Source organism: Simochromis diagramma, unplaced genomic scaffold, assembly GCF_900408965.1.
Source record: "Simochromis diagramma unplaced genomic scaffold, fSimDia1.1 OVJJ01000802.1, whole genome shotgun sequence".
Lineage (NCBI taxonomy): Eukaryota > Metazoa > Chordata > Actinopteri > Cichliformes > Cichlidae > Simochromis > Simochromis diagramma.
In genome coordinates, this window is record NW_024387492.1 from 5,675,958 (window position 1) to 5,688,442 (window position 12,485).

General features: G+C 44.2%; 1 protein-coding gene across 1 annotated transcript; it reads left to right on the plus strand.

Annotated features, from left to right (window-relative positions):
- Positions 1–208: 208 nt before the first annotated feature.
- On the plus strand, positions 209–9,248 carry dll4 (delta-like 4 (Drosophila)). The gene is made up of 11 exons (XM_040017437.1): positions 209–671; positions 834–1,094; positions 1,484–1,541; positions 2,219–2,482; positions 4,408–4,468; positions 5,524–5,654; positions 5,887–6,056; positions 6,156–6,375; positions 6,875–7,610; positions 7,955–8,063; positions 8,570–9,248. Exons 1-11 carry the CDS (start codon positions 618–620, stop codon positions 8,573–8,575), a joined length of 2,070 nt encoding a protein of 689 aa, XP_039873371.1. The 5' UTR covers positions 209–617; the 3' UTR covers positions 8,576–9,248.
- The last annotated feature ends 3,237 nt before the right edge of the window (positions 9,249–12,485 follow it).

The window sequence follows — 12,485 nt, forward strand, 5'->3', positions numbered from 1 at the left end:
CAGCAGATGTTGGGGGCTTGTTAATAATCGCCCGGTATCCATGGTGGTCAGTCATCTCTCTGCCAGTGGGTATTAAATCTGGATAATTGTTGGGGTGGAAAGAGAAGGGGGTTGAATATGTAAAGTGGGCGGTGCCAGTTGGGTGAGTGGCAGTTTATGTAATGAGCAGCGCAGTGGTAGTCTATATATCTGGGAGGAGACACACTAGGGTTCATTCAGTAGTAATAAGACGAGTGATGAACGTCCGTGGCGCACTGACGCACCGACTTGAGCACCAAAACAAGGTCTGAGCCGCGCGCACACAGAGGAGTTGACCATTGTGGAGTACAATATCATGCAAGGAGAGGACGCCTGCTGACGGAGTGAGACACAGCTGTGGATATTGGTCTTCCCTCACCTTTGGATAACTTGGAGATTGGAAACGCTTCCTCTGGACGCTTTTGACGCACGGCAACAAGGAGCTATTGAGGACTAATCGGGAGTGGAGGATTTATAGTGTTTCGTGGAAGGGGTTTTTTTAATACCCTATTTGTTTACCTCGGCGTCAATACTTCGGAATAAGAAGGTTTTGCTGCGTGAGTGGCTGGTGACGCGGCTGCCCTGGAGAAACAAGAAGGATGGCAGCCTGGTTCACCTTTACCATCGCATTTAGCACCACGTTAATATCACAGGTATGAAAGAGGATGTACATCTCCTTGGTGGTCCTGAGACCTCGGCGAAACCAGATGGAGAGCCGACTGTTTAATTTTTCCCCCCCTCTTTTTTTTAAATAACAGAATAAGCTTCATGTAGCTGCACGACGTTTTCTTAAATAATATTTCCTTCTCTTTTAGGTATTTGGATCCGGAGTTTTTGAGCTGGATCTCCACGAATTTAAAAACCACAAAGGTCTGCTTGCAAACGGAGATGCATGCAAACCCAACTGCAGGACTTATTTTAGAATTTGCTTGAAGAACTATCAGGCTGTGGTCTCTCCAGGTGACTGCATCTTTGGAAGTACAATGACACCAGTGCTGGGGACAAACTCTTTCAGCGCCAAGGACAGTGGCACTTTACCTACACCGATTCAAATACCCTTCAACTTTGGCTGGCCGGTAAGGGCGTGGAGCAGCACATCCACTTTATTTGTTTCACTACAGCGATTGCTATTATGTTGTTTTCGGGGAACTGCTATGCATTTTGGGAGCGCACCGATTATTGGTCAGATAGTCTAATCCATATCATTAGGTAATACTCTTTCGACTAACAGATTGGACTGCTGCCATGTCGTTCATTTCAAAATCCAGAAAGGCTCTCGTGATCACTGTGACACATATTTCCTCGTGCAGTCTTAAGTCTGATTTGAATTTCTCTTCTCAATTAGCAGGAGCCTATGAAATACAAAAATAAGCAAGATTTTGGCTCTCGTCTAAATTGCGAGCACTCTTTTTTTAATGGCTATAGTCTTTGTAGCATGTATTAACGGCATATGTTTTCTCTTTAGGGGTCCTTTTCATTAATAATTGAAGCCTGGCATTCACCTTATGGAAACCTACCTGTAGGTAAGTGCAGCCTTTTTTACCACAGGAGGGAGCTCTGTCTGTAGGTTTAACACACTCCAGTCGGTTTACAATTTTTGCACACTTAACATGCACGAAAGCAGAAAATAAATTGGGCTATTAAATGCAGTTTAGTCACTGAAGTGTTCCCCCTCCACCTCCTGTTAATTGTTCATCATTTCAGACAATTTTCACGCCTATTCATGCCTTTGTTATGAACTTCAGAACACCTTTTTCATTCTTATACCCAATACAATTGAACTTCCTCTAGTTTATTTTTGGCGTGGGAAAGAGCTGTGGGCTTTGGTGAGAATACTCAGTGCTTGCCAAAAGCCCCTGACTACATCTTCCTGTATTTTACACCTTACTCTGTTCTGCCCTTTGGAAGAGGGGACTGGGCCTGGGAATGTTTTTGCTGACGGAAAGAAAGAGGAAATTTCAACCTGAGTTTATCTTTCATCTAAGCTGTATGGGATTTGATAAGGGATGCAGCTTGGCACTGGGCAGATTATTAAAGCAAAAGTGGATGACTTTTGACCTCGCAAGCCATTTATGATGCATAAGTGACATAAAACCATAATCAATCCAGGACATGGGCAGGTTTAAACTCTAAACTTCCTCCATTAGTTCTGACTTCCTCTTCCTTCCCCTCTTTTTTCTTTTTCTTCATCTTTTTTCAGAAACCAACAACCAAGACGCTTTGATTAGCCTCTTTACCATCCAAAGACAACTTGGTGTAGGAACTGACTGGTCTCAGGATACACTGGCCGATGTGCAGACAGAGCTGAAGTATTCGTACCGATTCATCTGCAATGAAAGTTACTACGGAGAAAGTTGTTCCAAAAAGTGCACGCCCAGGGATGACCGATTCGGCCACTACACCTGCACCCGTGATGGACAGCTATCCTGTCTGCCCGGCTGGAAGGGGAAATACTGCGAAGAACGTAAGCAACCAGCTACATAATCTTTATGTTTTACAACTGTCTGGCTCACTTGCTATCAGTAGTCTATTCTTGGTGATCACAGTCTGTAGTTGCTTCAACTCAATCTGATTGTAATGAGTTTTTGGATAGTGTTCTGCAGGATTTGGTGGACAGGCCTTACCTTAAAGTGGTTAACTGTCCAATACTCTGATGAATCTGTTTCTGTACATCGTCCTTTGCTCTTCATAATCATTATAATGGTTTCTGCCTATAGAGAGAAATGCACAAGTTTGATATCAGCTGTTGCTAGTATGTGAGTTGTGTAACCCATAGGTCATCATCCTCAAGGCCACAGGATGTTTGAGTGCTATAACTAGACATGACCTCATGATATCTGGCAAGTCTCATAGGCAATTTTGGTGTGGAATGCATTTTTCATAGCTGTTTGCTTCATATAATTTGTAATCATGTAATTCTGACGTGCAATTGGTGGGTTTGTGGGTACTCATTGAATATGGGTTTTCTTGGCGGGGGCAGGCTTAGCACGACAACAGGCACATTATACTTGTGCAAACCCACTTGGCCAGATCGTGCACCAGCACTCCCAAGATTTGGAAAGTTCTGAATGAGCCTATGAGGAGGCTCGATGCCATTTGGCTCCACAATACCAAGGGCCCCCTTTCACCAAAACAAATTAATCAAAGAGTAGATTGGAAGGAGGCACCGTGAGAGTAATAGTTACCATGTGCTGGATATGTGGCCACACGGGTGACAGCGGATCTGTCATCCATGTCACTTGGCGGTGAAAGAGAAATTGGCATGTGCTATTTTGACTGTGGCGCCAAATTCTAACCAGATGGGCTCACGTGTTGCAATTACACACACATCAATCGCCACTGACTACAGAAAATATACATGAGAAAGACAGATTGGGCATCTTTCAGAGGCCATAATTTGCCTTCTCGCTCACACGCTCCCATACATAAATTTTAACAAGCCCGGCCGTTCGGGGCCATAGTGTAGAGTTTGAAGGAGCTTAGTAGCAAACACATTAATGCAGAAACACACACTGTGGACACTTGCGCACAGTGGTAGTAGTAGTAGTCACGTGACACAAATGGCTGGCTAACTTAAGCTAAATCTACGCGTATTAGCGAACATTTACCTGCCGTTTCTGTCCAGGTAAGTTAAAGGAAGAGCTGTTAATTTCTGTTTACTACTGTACCTTCAGAAAGCGCGTGCCCGGTAACTTAATCTGCAGGAGAGAGGGGAGGGCGCGAGGGGGTGCGCGCGGGCATTGATAGAAGGAGCCCAGGCGACTGCACGCGCCAAGGTTAATCGCAGCATTATTATCCGCCACGCGCCACCGATGTTTAGTCCCCTTCCATTGTTGGGCGCGCGGTAGTGGCAGCTGCAAATATGGTTCTGGCAGACCACAAACAACAATAGTGACAGCTGTCTGCTATTGAGAGCGAGCATCTGTTCTGGACTAAACCGGCCGCTTACTGTCAGTCGCCTGATATGTTGCCCCGGCGAATCAGTGTCATGACCGGTACACTTAAAACAGGACAAACAAACTCTCACCCACACACACACACACAAACGACCCACCCAGTGGCAGCTGTGGGTGTGGCGGACAGGTTTAGATCAAATGGAGGCTTCTGAGGAAAGTTGAGCCTCACCAAGGCCCCGTGTACTTTAATATACAGAGCTTACAGTTGGCTATTTCAAGGAAAGCCTTGGTTGTTGTGTGCCTAATGGCAGTGCAAGGGGCTTGTGTGACATTTTAGCTTATGGTTTATTTTTAACAGTATGGAAAATTTGAAATTGTCACACCTGATGTATTGTGTCAGGAGGAACAGGTGGACAACAGGCAAAGAACAGTAAAAGAGCAGCACCCTTACTGTAAGTTTCATTTTTTTTCTCTCTCTTCTTTCTGCTTGTAGCTATCTGTCTGGAGGGTTGCAGCGAGAGGAATGGAAACTGCACCAAACCTGGCGAGTGTGTGTAAGTATTAATAATTGCAAGTGTTGAAATATGTGTTGGCTGTTAGGAAAGGAACACATATGGGCACAGCGTCAGCTCCTTTCATGTGGAAGGCCTGGGTTGTTTTTCACTCAACTTCTTCACTCAGCTGCCTCCCAGTTTATGTGCAACAAAAGCACTTTTATCATCCGAGGATCCACATGAGCTGAAATATTTCCATATGATTCATTAAGTGAGGCTGAAGTTCACGTCAGCGTTTCGGTCCGCGCCCTCTCTTCACAGCATCACCCACTGAGTTCTCCAGCTTCCCATGTTCCCTCCTTGTCACTGCCCTATCTCACTCACCAGCGTGGATAATTCACACACACACACTCACCCACTCGCTGTGAGAAATTCCTCCTGATTTTTTATTTTTGCCCTCTTTTTAGGCACAAATCCACCGTTCCCACCACTAAAACCATTCCAGATTAAGGTTAAATCCTTTAGATACCAGTAAAGCTGCTCCCATGTCTCTGCGCACTAAGTAACAGAAAAATGTTTTAACCTTTAAAAGAGCATCTTAAGTCCCACGATCTTAGGAACCTTTAGGAAGCATCTTAATCTTTAAAAAATATTTTTGCTTGGGTATTATTATATTATAATTAGTAATCTTTAAACACAATAAAGATCCCCGCTTCCAGCCCCACTCTTAGCATTAACGTCTACACATGCTGTACATACATTGCATAACCTACCTGTACAAATAAAGTGCACTTTCACTGAGTGATGAGCGATGAACTAACAAGGTTTTACTACTACAAGATCTCACTTTTAGCCAAGTGAAAGTTTGTTTGTTTGTTTTTTTCAGATTTCTGTGATGCATTAATTAATCATCTAATGATTGTGTCCAACTGTGGTATGACGCAGTTACTGATGTTAACCGATTTCTTAATATTAACATCCAATTAATCTGTTACAGGGATATTTAATCTGAGTTATTTGATGGCTTAAGACTGCAATCACAACACTTTTAGCATGAGAAAAAAAAACAAAGACTAATGTTTTAAATGTCTTTCGTTTTTGTTTTAATTTTTCAGATGCAGAGATGGCTGGCAGGGCACGTTCTGTGACGAGTGCAGGAAGTACCCGGCCTGCAAGCACGGTACCTGCCAGCTGCCGTGGCAGTGTAACTGTCAGGAGGGCTGGGGAGGCCTATTATGTGACCAAGGTACGCCAGACAACTTGGCTCACTGCTGCTATTCCTTTTTAAAAAGATGCTCTCATATTACTTGCACCCTGTTTTCATTTGAATTAACTTGAAAGCATTAGTAAATTAGGTTTCCTCTGAAGTGTTCTATTCATAGCTTTCTACACATCCGGGGGTAGATAGGTTGTGTGTGTGTGTGTCTCCTGCAGACACCCTGTAAACAAACACTCTTCTCCTCTCTCCCCCAATCTAGACCTGAACTTCTGCACCCATCACCATCCCTGCTTGAATGGCGCCACTTGCATGAACACTGGCCAGGGAAGCTATACGTGTACATGCTTGCCAGGCTTCACGGGGGTCAAATGTGAGCTGGAGATGAAGGAGTGTGACAGCAACCCCTGCAGGAATGGGGGGACATGCACAGTAAGTAGGAAACTGAGCGGTGCATGCCCACCTTTAGGTTTCAACATTCGCTGCTGATCATACTTACTCACTGACTTGTTTTTATTTCCATTTCTCAAGAATCTGGAGAGCGGCTACATGTGCACCTGTCCCCAGGGCTTTGAGGGTTCCCACTGTGAGCACAGCCTGCTGACCTGTGCCGACTCTCCCTGCTTCCACAAGGGGAAATGTAAGGAAAAGGACAACGGGCGCAGCTACATGTGCGAGTGTCCCAGAGGCTACACCGGGCTCAACTGCGAGAAGAAAGTGGACAAGTGCACGTCGCTTCCCTGCGCTAATGGTACAGTCTTCCTTTCCTCTTTGCCCCCCCCCTTTTTTTTTTCTGAACTTCCCTTTCCCCCCCCACTCCAATTCCTGCCACTGGAACAACAGGAATTGGTGGGAACTTGGTGTCTATTGTCCTCCATGTAAACACTCAGCAGCTTCGAGCAGCAGCTTGTAAATGTCACCACAGCTTGCTGTGGTTGTTGATGAAAGGGGACAAATATCCAGCGCAGTTCAATTTCTGTCCTCATGTAAACACAGAGGGCTCTGGGATTGTTCTGCGCTGGGAGAACAATATGCAGCACTGCGGTCACACTGTGGATTCAGTGGAAATGTGTGAACTCAAGCAGCCTCGCGGGAGGGATTACGGAGATTGTGTCCTCTGTCTTTGATTTTGAAATGCCTCAGTGTCGAAACGTCTCTCACTCTGTTTGCTAATGGTAGCTTCTGAGTTTCCTCCGAACCTGTATTCGTTGATGCTTATGATCTACATCCGCTTTCTCTTTTTTTCATAGGAGGTCTGTGTCAGCTCCATGGTGGCATCCGTGTGTGCAGCTGCCGCGCAGGGTTTACCGGCCAGCGCTGCGAAATCAACATCAACGAGTGTGCTGGAAACCCCTGCCTTAATGGAGGCACCTGCCAGGACCGAATCAACGACTACACCTGCATCTGTCCTGCCGGCTACGGAGGGCGAAACTGCGACCGGATCCTGAACGAGTGTTCCCTTCGGGCCTGCCTCAATGGGGGTACTTGCAGTGGGGGAGGTGGGCCGGGCAAGTCTCCAGCAACTTGCAGCTGCCCCGCTGGATTCACTGGACCCCAATGCGAATATTTCGCCGTCACCTCTCCTGTGACCACCGGAGAGAACAAAGATGGTTTCCAGTGGGCGGCGGTTTCTCTGGCTGTTGGGCTGGTGGCACTACTGGTGGTGCTGTGCATGGTGGTCTTGGCCTTGAGGCACATCCACAGGCAAGCCCAGAGGCAGCGAAGAGAATCAGAGACTATGAACAACTTGTCCAGCAGTCAGAGGGATAACCTGATCCCAGTGTCCCAACTCAAAAACACCAACCAGAAAATGAGCCTGGAAGTAGACTGTGACTCAGAGAAATCAAACTTTATTCATAAAAACTATCACTTGGACCCTTACAACTCGAAATCAAAGGAGTTCAAGGACGAAAAGTCACAAGAGGATAAAAGTCTTCTTTATGACAAGGGTTTAGATGATAAAATGCCTTTGAGTAGAGTGTACAGGTAAGAGAAAACATCTTTGCATGTCTTTATACTCTCGTCTTGGCTGCGATAATGTCTGTTAAAGAACTATTTATTCCACTCACATAGATAGTGTGTATATATACAGGGCTCTGCTGAGTAGAAATGACTGTTATGTATGAGAAGCCTCTGTCATGTAATCGTCATTTGCACCCAACAGTGGGCCCCCAACCATACATTGCTCTTCATCCACAGAGTTTATATTGAACAAGTGCTTAGCTATGTACTCTTCTTTGCTGCTTCGCCGCATGTGTATACACCTAACGCATAGTTCTGCCATGTGCTTCTAGTTTGCGTTAACACAAAGTGTGATTTGTGTTTTGCAGCGAAAAGCCAGAGTGTAGAATATCTACAATATGCTCCTCGAGAGACTCCATGTACCAGTCGGTATTTGTTATAGCGGAAGAGAGGAGGGAATGCGTCATAGCGACTGAGGTAAGGCAAATAAATAAATAAATGAAATGAAATAAAATCACATCTTCATCAGCATTGCCTTAGATCCTCTATTTGACATCCATTAGGTTGTCTCAAGAGCACGATTCCTCACTAGTACACCAACATTCATAGGAGAAGATGAGACTTGCTGTTTTTCCCTGTTTTTTTGGTATTCTGACCTAAGCTGGGGGGAAACGCAATCACACGCATTATTGGTTTCTATAAATTATGCTAGCTACACTTTATCTTGGCCATATGATGACCTAAAGTGAGAACCTATAATGATTTCTCGCACATGTTTGGCTCTGCTCGGTCTCAAAGGTGCTATGTTTTAGTGCTGTGGCTTTTAGTGGAATTTTTAGGATGTTTACTTCCAAGCAAAACATAACAGTGATACCGGTGCGTTTGAGCTAAAGGAGTGCTTGGAAACTGTTTTTAATTTGCTGTTTTTATGTTGTTCAAATTATTTGGTGTAACTCCATTTTTTTCTCTCTTTTATCCCACAGGTATAAACTGTGAGTGTCAGAAGGCAAGGGAACGAGGGAGACACAATCAAGGCAGAATGTAATATTCTGGATTGTTTACAAATGCTGAGAAGAGACTGGAGATCATTTTAGATGTTCACTGCTGCTCTGGAACACTTGAGAACTGGAGAGGGCAGAAAAGTCTGCTCTGCAAAAAGGAAAGAAAAACAAAAACAACAAAAAAAAGGACAGAATTGAAAAACTTTGACCGAGTGTTTGTATGCAACACATGTACAGTGAAGGACCTCTCTCAGTCGCGACAATGGTTAAATGGACTGGCAAAAAAAATAGACTGACTGCACGAGGTGTGACGACAGCATCAGTGAAATTATTAAACTTCTAACCTTGGCCATCCTGGACAGTAAAAAAAAAAAGAGAGAGATAAAGGGTGGATTGTCGCCCTGTGTATCTAACCTGGCCTTGTGTGATAATCATGATGACTTTGACAGCCAACCAATCAGTAAAAAAGAAAAGGTGCCTAAAGATTTGACCACTCCAAATCCGCCCCCCCACCTTTCTCCTTCTTTCCAGCCAGCTTCGCCTGCTATGCAAGACTCAGGGTCTAGACGAGTGAACTCACCCCGTGTCACAATCCAACCTCACCACCGCTGAGTTCTGAATGTCTGAAACTAATCTTCAGCCGTCAATCACGTGGAAAAAAGAAAAAAAGAAATTTGGGGGGGGTGGACACGTCATGCGCAAGGGTGAAGATCGTATGCAGCCCAAATTCACTAGAAGCCTTAAAAAAACGGGGTTTGAATGCTCAGTTGTGTGCCCCTGTCTGTCCTTGGATCGATTTGCACTACCAAAATAAATAAACAAAAACAATGGGGGAAAAAAATACTTTGAAAATCAACAGAGATTTGAAGAGAAAACCACAGGAGCACAACAGTCAGTGCAGTGCCAGCACGATCCAAGAGAAAGGGAAAAGTTTGCGCATAGAAAAAAGGTGTTGGGGTTTTTTTTTTTTGTTGTTGTTCTTTTTAATGCAACTGAAAACAAGAGACTCAAAACGAGAAGAAAAAGACTGTCACACCACTGCCTGCCTATAATGAATTTCAAAAGTACAGAACCAATAATGTAATTTTTTTTAAATGAGTATTTCCAGAGTTTTAATTTAAATATGACACACTGCTCTTTATATGTTTTATAATGTTATTTTGTATATAATGCATATTTATAAGGACCAAACTTCTGTAGAATAAAAAATTCTGTGAAAATTTCTGGAAAGAAATTATTTATGAGGCCTTTTTTTTTTTTTTCTTTTACATTATTGACCGTGTGTGTCTAGTATTTATTTATATCTGTTTAGCTTCATTTCAGCCAACGGCATTGGTTTAATCAGTGCTAACTGCTCTCCTGCAGTAACACAACATCACATATAATGTTTTGGACATTTGGTAAATGAAGGTCCTTGAATGTAGTATGTCTACCTCGAGTAATTCCTGGAAATGCTGTTGGCTCTGGCCCCACTCACTCAGCCACCCACCCACCCCCTTGTTTCTCTCTCTCCAGCCCTAAATTGGCTTGAAATTCAAATCCGTTTCCACGGATACCACCCCCTCAAGCTGGAAATGGTGAAACAAAGCCCGGTGCGGGGCAAAAGGGGGAATGCCTCCCCACCACCACTACTCTTCTCTCTCTCACCCCTCCCTCCTCATAAAGCTCGTGCACGCAAACGTGCGCACACGCGCAGCCGTCCAAGCAGATGCCGTGGGGGAGCGCGGTGCGAGTCTGCAGTGCCATAAAAACAGCAGCATATGCCAAGCCTCTCAGCCTGTGCGCACGACCCACAGAGACCTCCTCCCATAAAAAATACACTCAGGCACTTGCAGGCTCCCCAACTGCTCTTCCTCCCCTTCAGGGTTAAGAGCAATATTTCAATGCCCGGTTCCGTACCACCCACTCCTCTGCAAACAAAGCTGGAGAGAGGACCTGGCACCAGCAGAGAGGAGGGTGAAACCAGATGGAAGCCAGCGGATCTGTGAGGATTCCACATAAATAAATAAGTCAACTTTTCTAAAATAGAGATCTTTATCAGAGTACTCTTCTTCGTCTTGCTATCATTTACCATCTTCATCTATTTGGAAAATAGCCACTGTTCCATACAGTTTGGAAGAGCGCTTAAGGATCAGTGTTTTTTATTTTATTTGTTTTTTTTTTTGTCTTTTTTCCTTTCTCTCTCGCTCTCTTTCTCTCTCTCTCTGTCTGTGTGTGTGTGTGTGTGTGTGTGTCATGCACATTATCAGAATCTCTCCTGACTCCAATTAACACAAATGCTGCAACAGTCAACACCCCCCTAATCAGCAGCAATCAACACTCAGCAGAGAATCTGGATGGTTTTTCCCTCACACACACACTCATCCTGTCAGCCCGTTGACCTAGGCATCCTCATCCTCAGCTAGTGTGTGTTCATTAAAAAAAAGAAAAAAAAAGAAAGGAGCTTGGAAAGGGGAGCTTCCGCACATGCTCGGAAAAAACATACGTGCTATCACAGTGATGAATCACCCAGTTAAAGGCCTCTCGCGCTGTGGTCATCTGTTACCTGACCCAGCCTGATAGCGCTTCCCACCGTCCCCACACTCACACCTACGAGCAGGAGCGCTCTCTCATCCACACTCCATCGCACATGCTAAGGCTCTGCTCTTTGGCCTCTCGGTGTCCATAACACAGCCAGGCATTTTCATTGTGTTATAATCACAGCATCCTGTTTGTGACCCGGTGACATCAGTTCCTGTTTCCTCCCTGATTAAAAAAAAAGAAGAAAAAAAAGCAGAACATGCCACTGCATGCTGACTGCTTTTCTCACGCATCGTTTTCATTTTGTTCTGTACTTAGCTCGCACACATGACTCGGACTCTCAGGAAACATCCTCAAAACAAGCCAGGGCCCAGACAAACACACTAATCAGTGCTATTTATTCCCAATCTAGGAAAAGGGAAGAAAATAAAATGTATAAATTGATGTGTGAGCAAAGCAGATGTTGAAAGTGCCAATCAGGAGTTGAAAGTTGCAGGTTGTCTTTCTTTTTATAGCTGGAGCTCTTGTGGTTTGTTAAAATCCTTAAGTGGCTTCAAACAGCATGAGTTTGTTGTTGTTGGCCTATGTGTCCTTGCCCTGCCCTGTTGAGGTGAGCCTGATCCAAACATTGATAGTATCGATACCAACCCTGGTATCGGTATTTGTATCGGATCAATACTACCACAATAGGATTGATACTTTGTTGCACTATGAAAAATGTCTAAAACTTTTTCTGTTCAAACATCACGTTTATTCTAGTTATAGCCTACAGCACATTTAAACAACAGAAGCTGACGCAAAGTGCTTTAGAGACAGACATATGTACATTCAGGGTCTCCAAAAACAGTTTCAAAATACATGAAAAGCTGAAAGATGTGTTTTACTGTGTTAACTGAGTACTATGCAAAGTAAAAATCACCACAGTGATTTAGTAGTTATTAAAATGTGTTAAGAAGTTAACAAATTGATGATGACTCAGCTCATAAATAGTGACACACTGACACACACTCTCCCCCACTTAAGCTGCCTTTCTCGGTTATACTTATCAGCATCTGTATCTGTACTGGTACTGGTATCTGCAATGCTGGCCCTGTATTTACTTAACATCAGATCTAAACTAAAATTTGCAGTACGGAGCAGCACTACTGTCCTTGCCCTGCTATTATAGCTGTCTCATTAATTAACACTAGGTGTCAGTAAGAACCCCCACACCCCCACACACAGGAAACAGGGGATCAGTACATGCCAACATAAAACCTGCAGGAACCCTTATGTTTAACTTAAATGCCACACTTCTAGAGCAATAAGCAGATCTGCTTTTACTTGATCTACAACCGACCTTTAATCAAAACGTGAACCAGTCAAACACACTGTACAG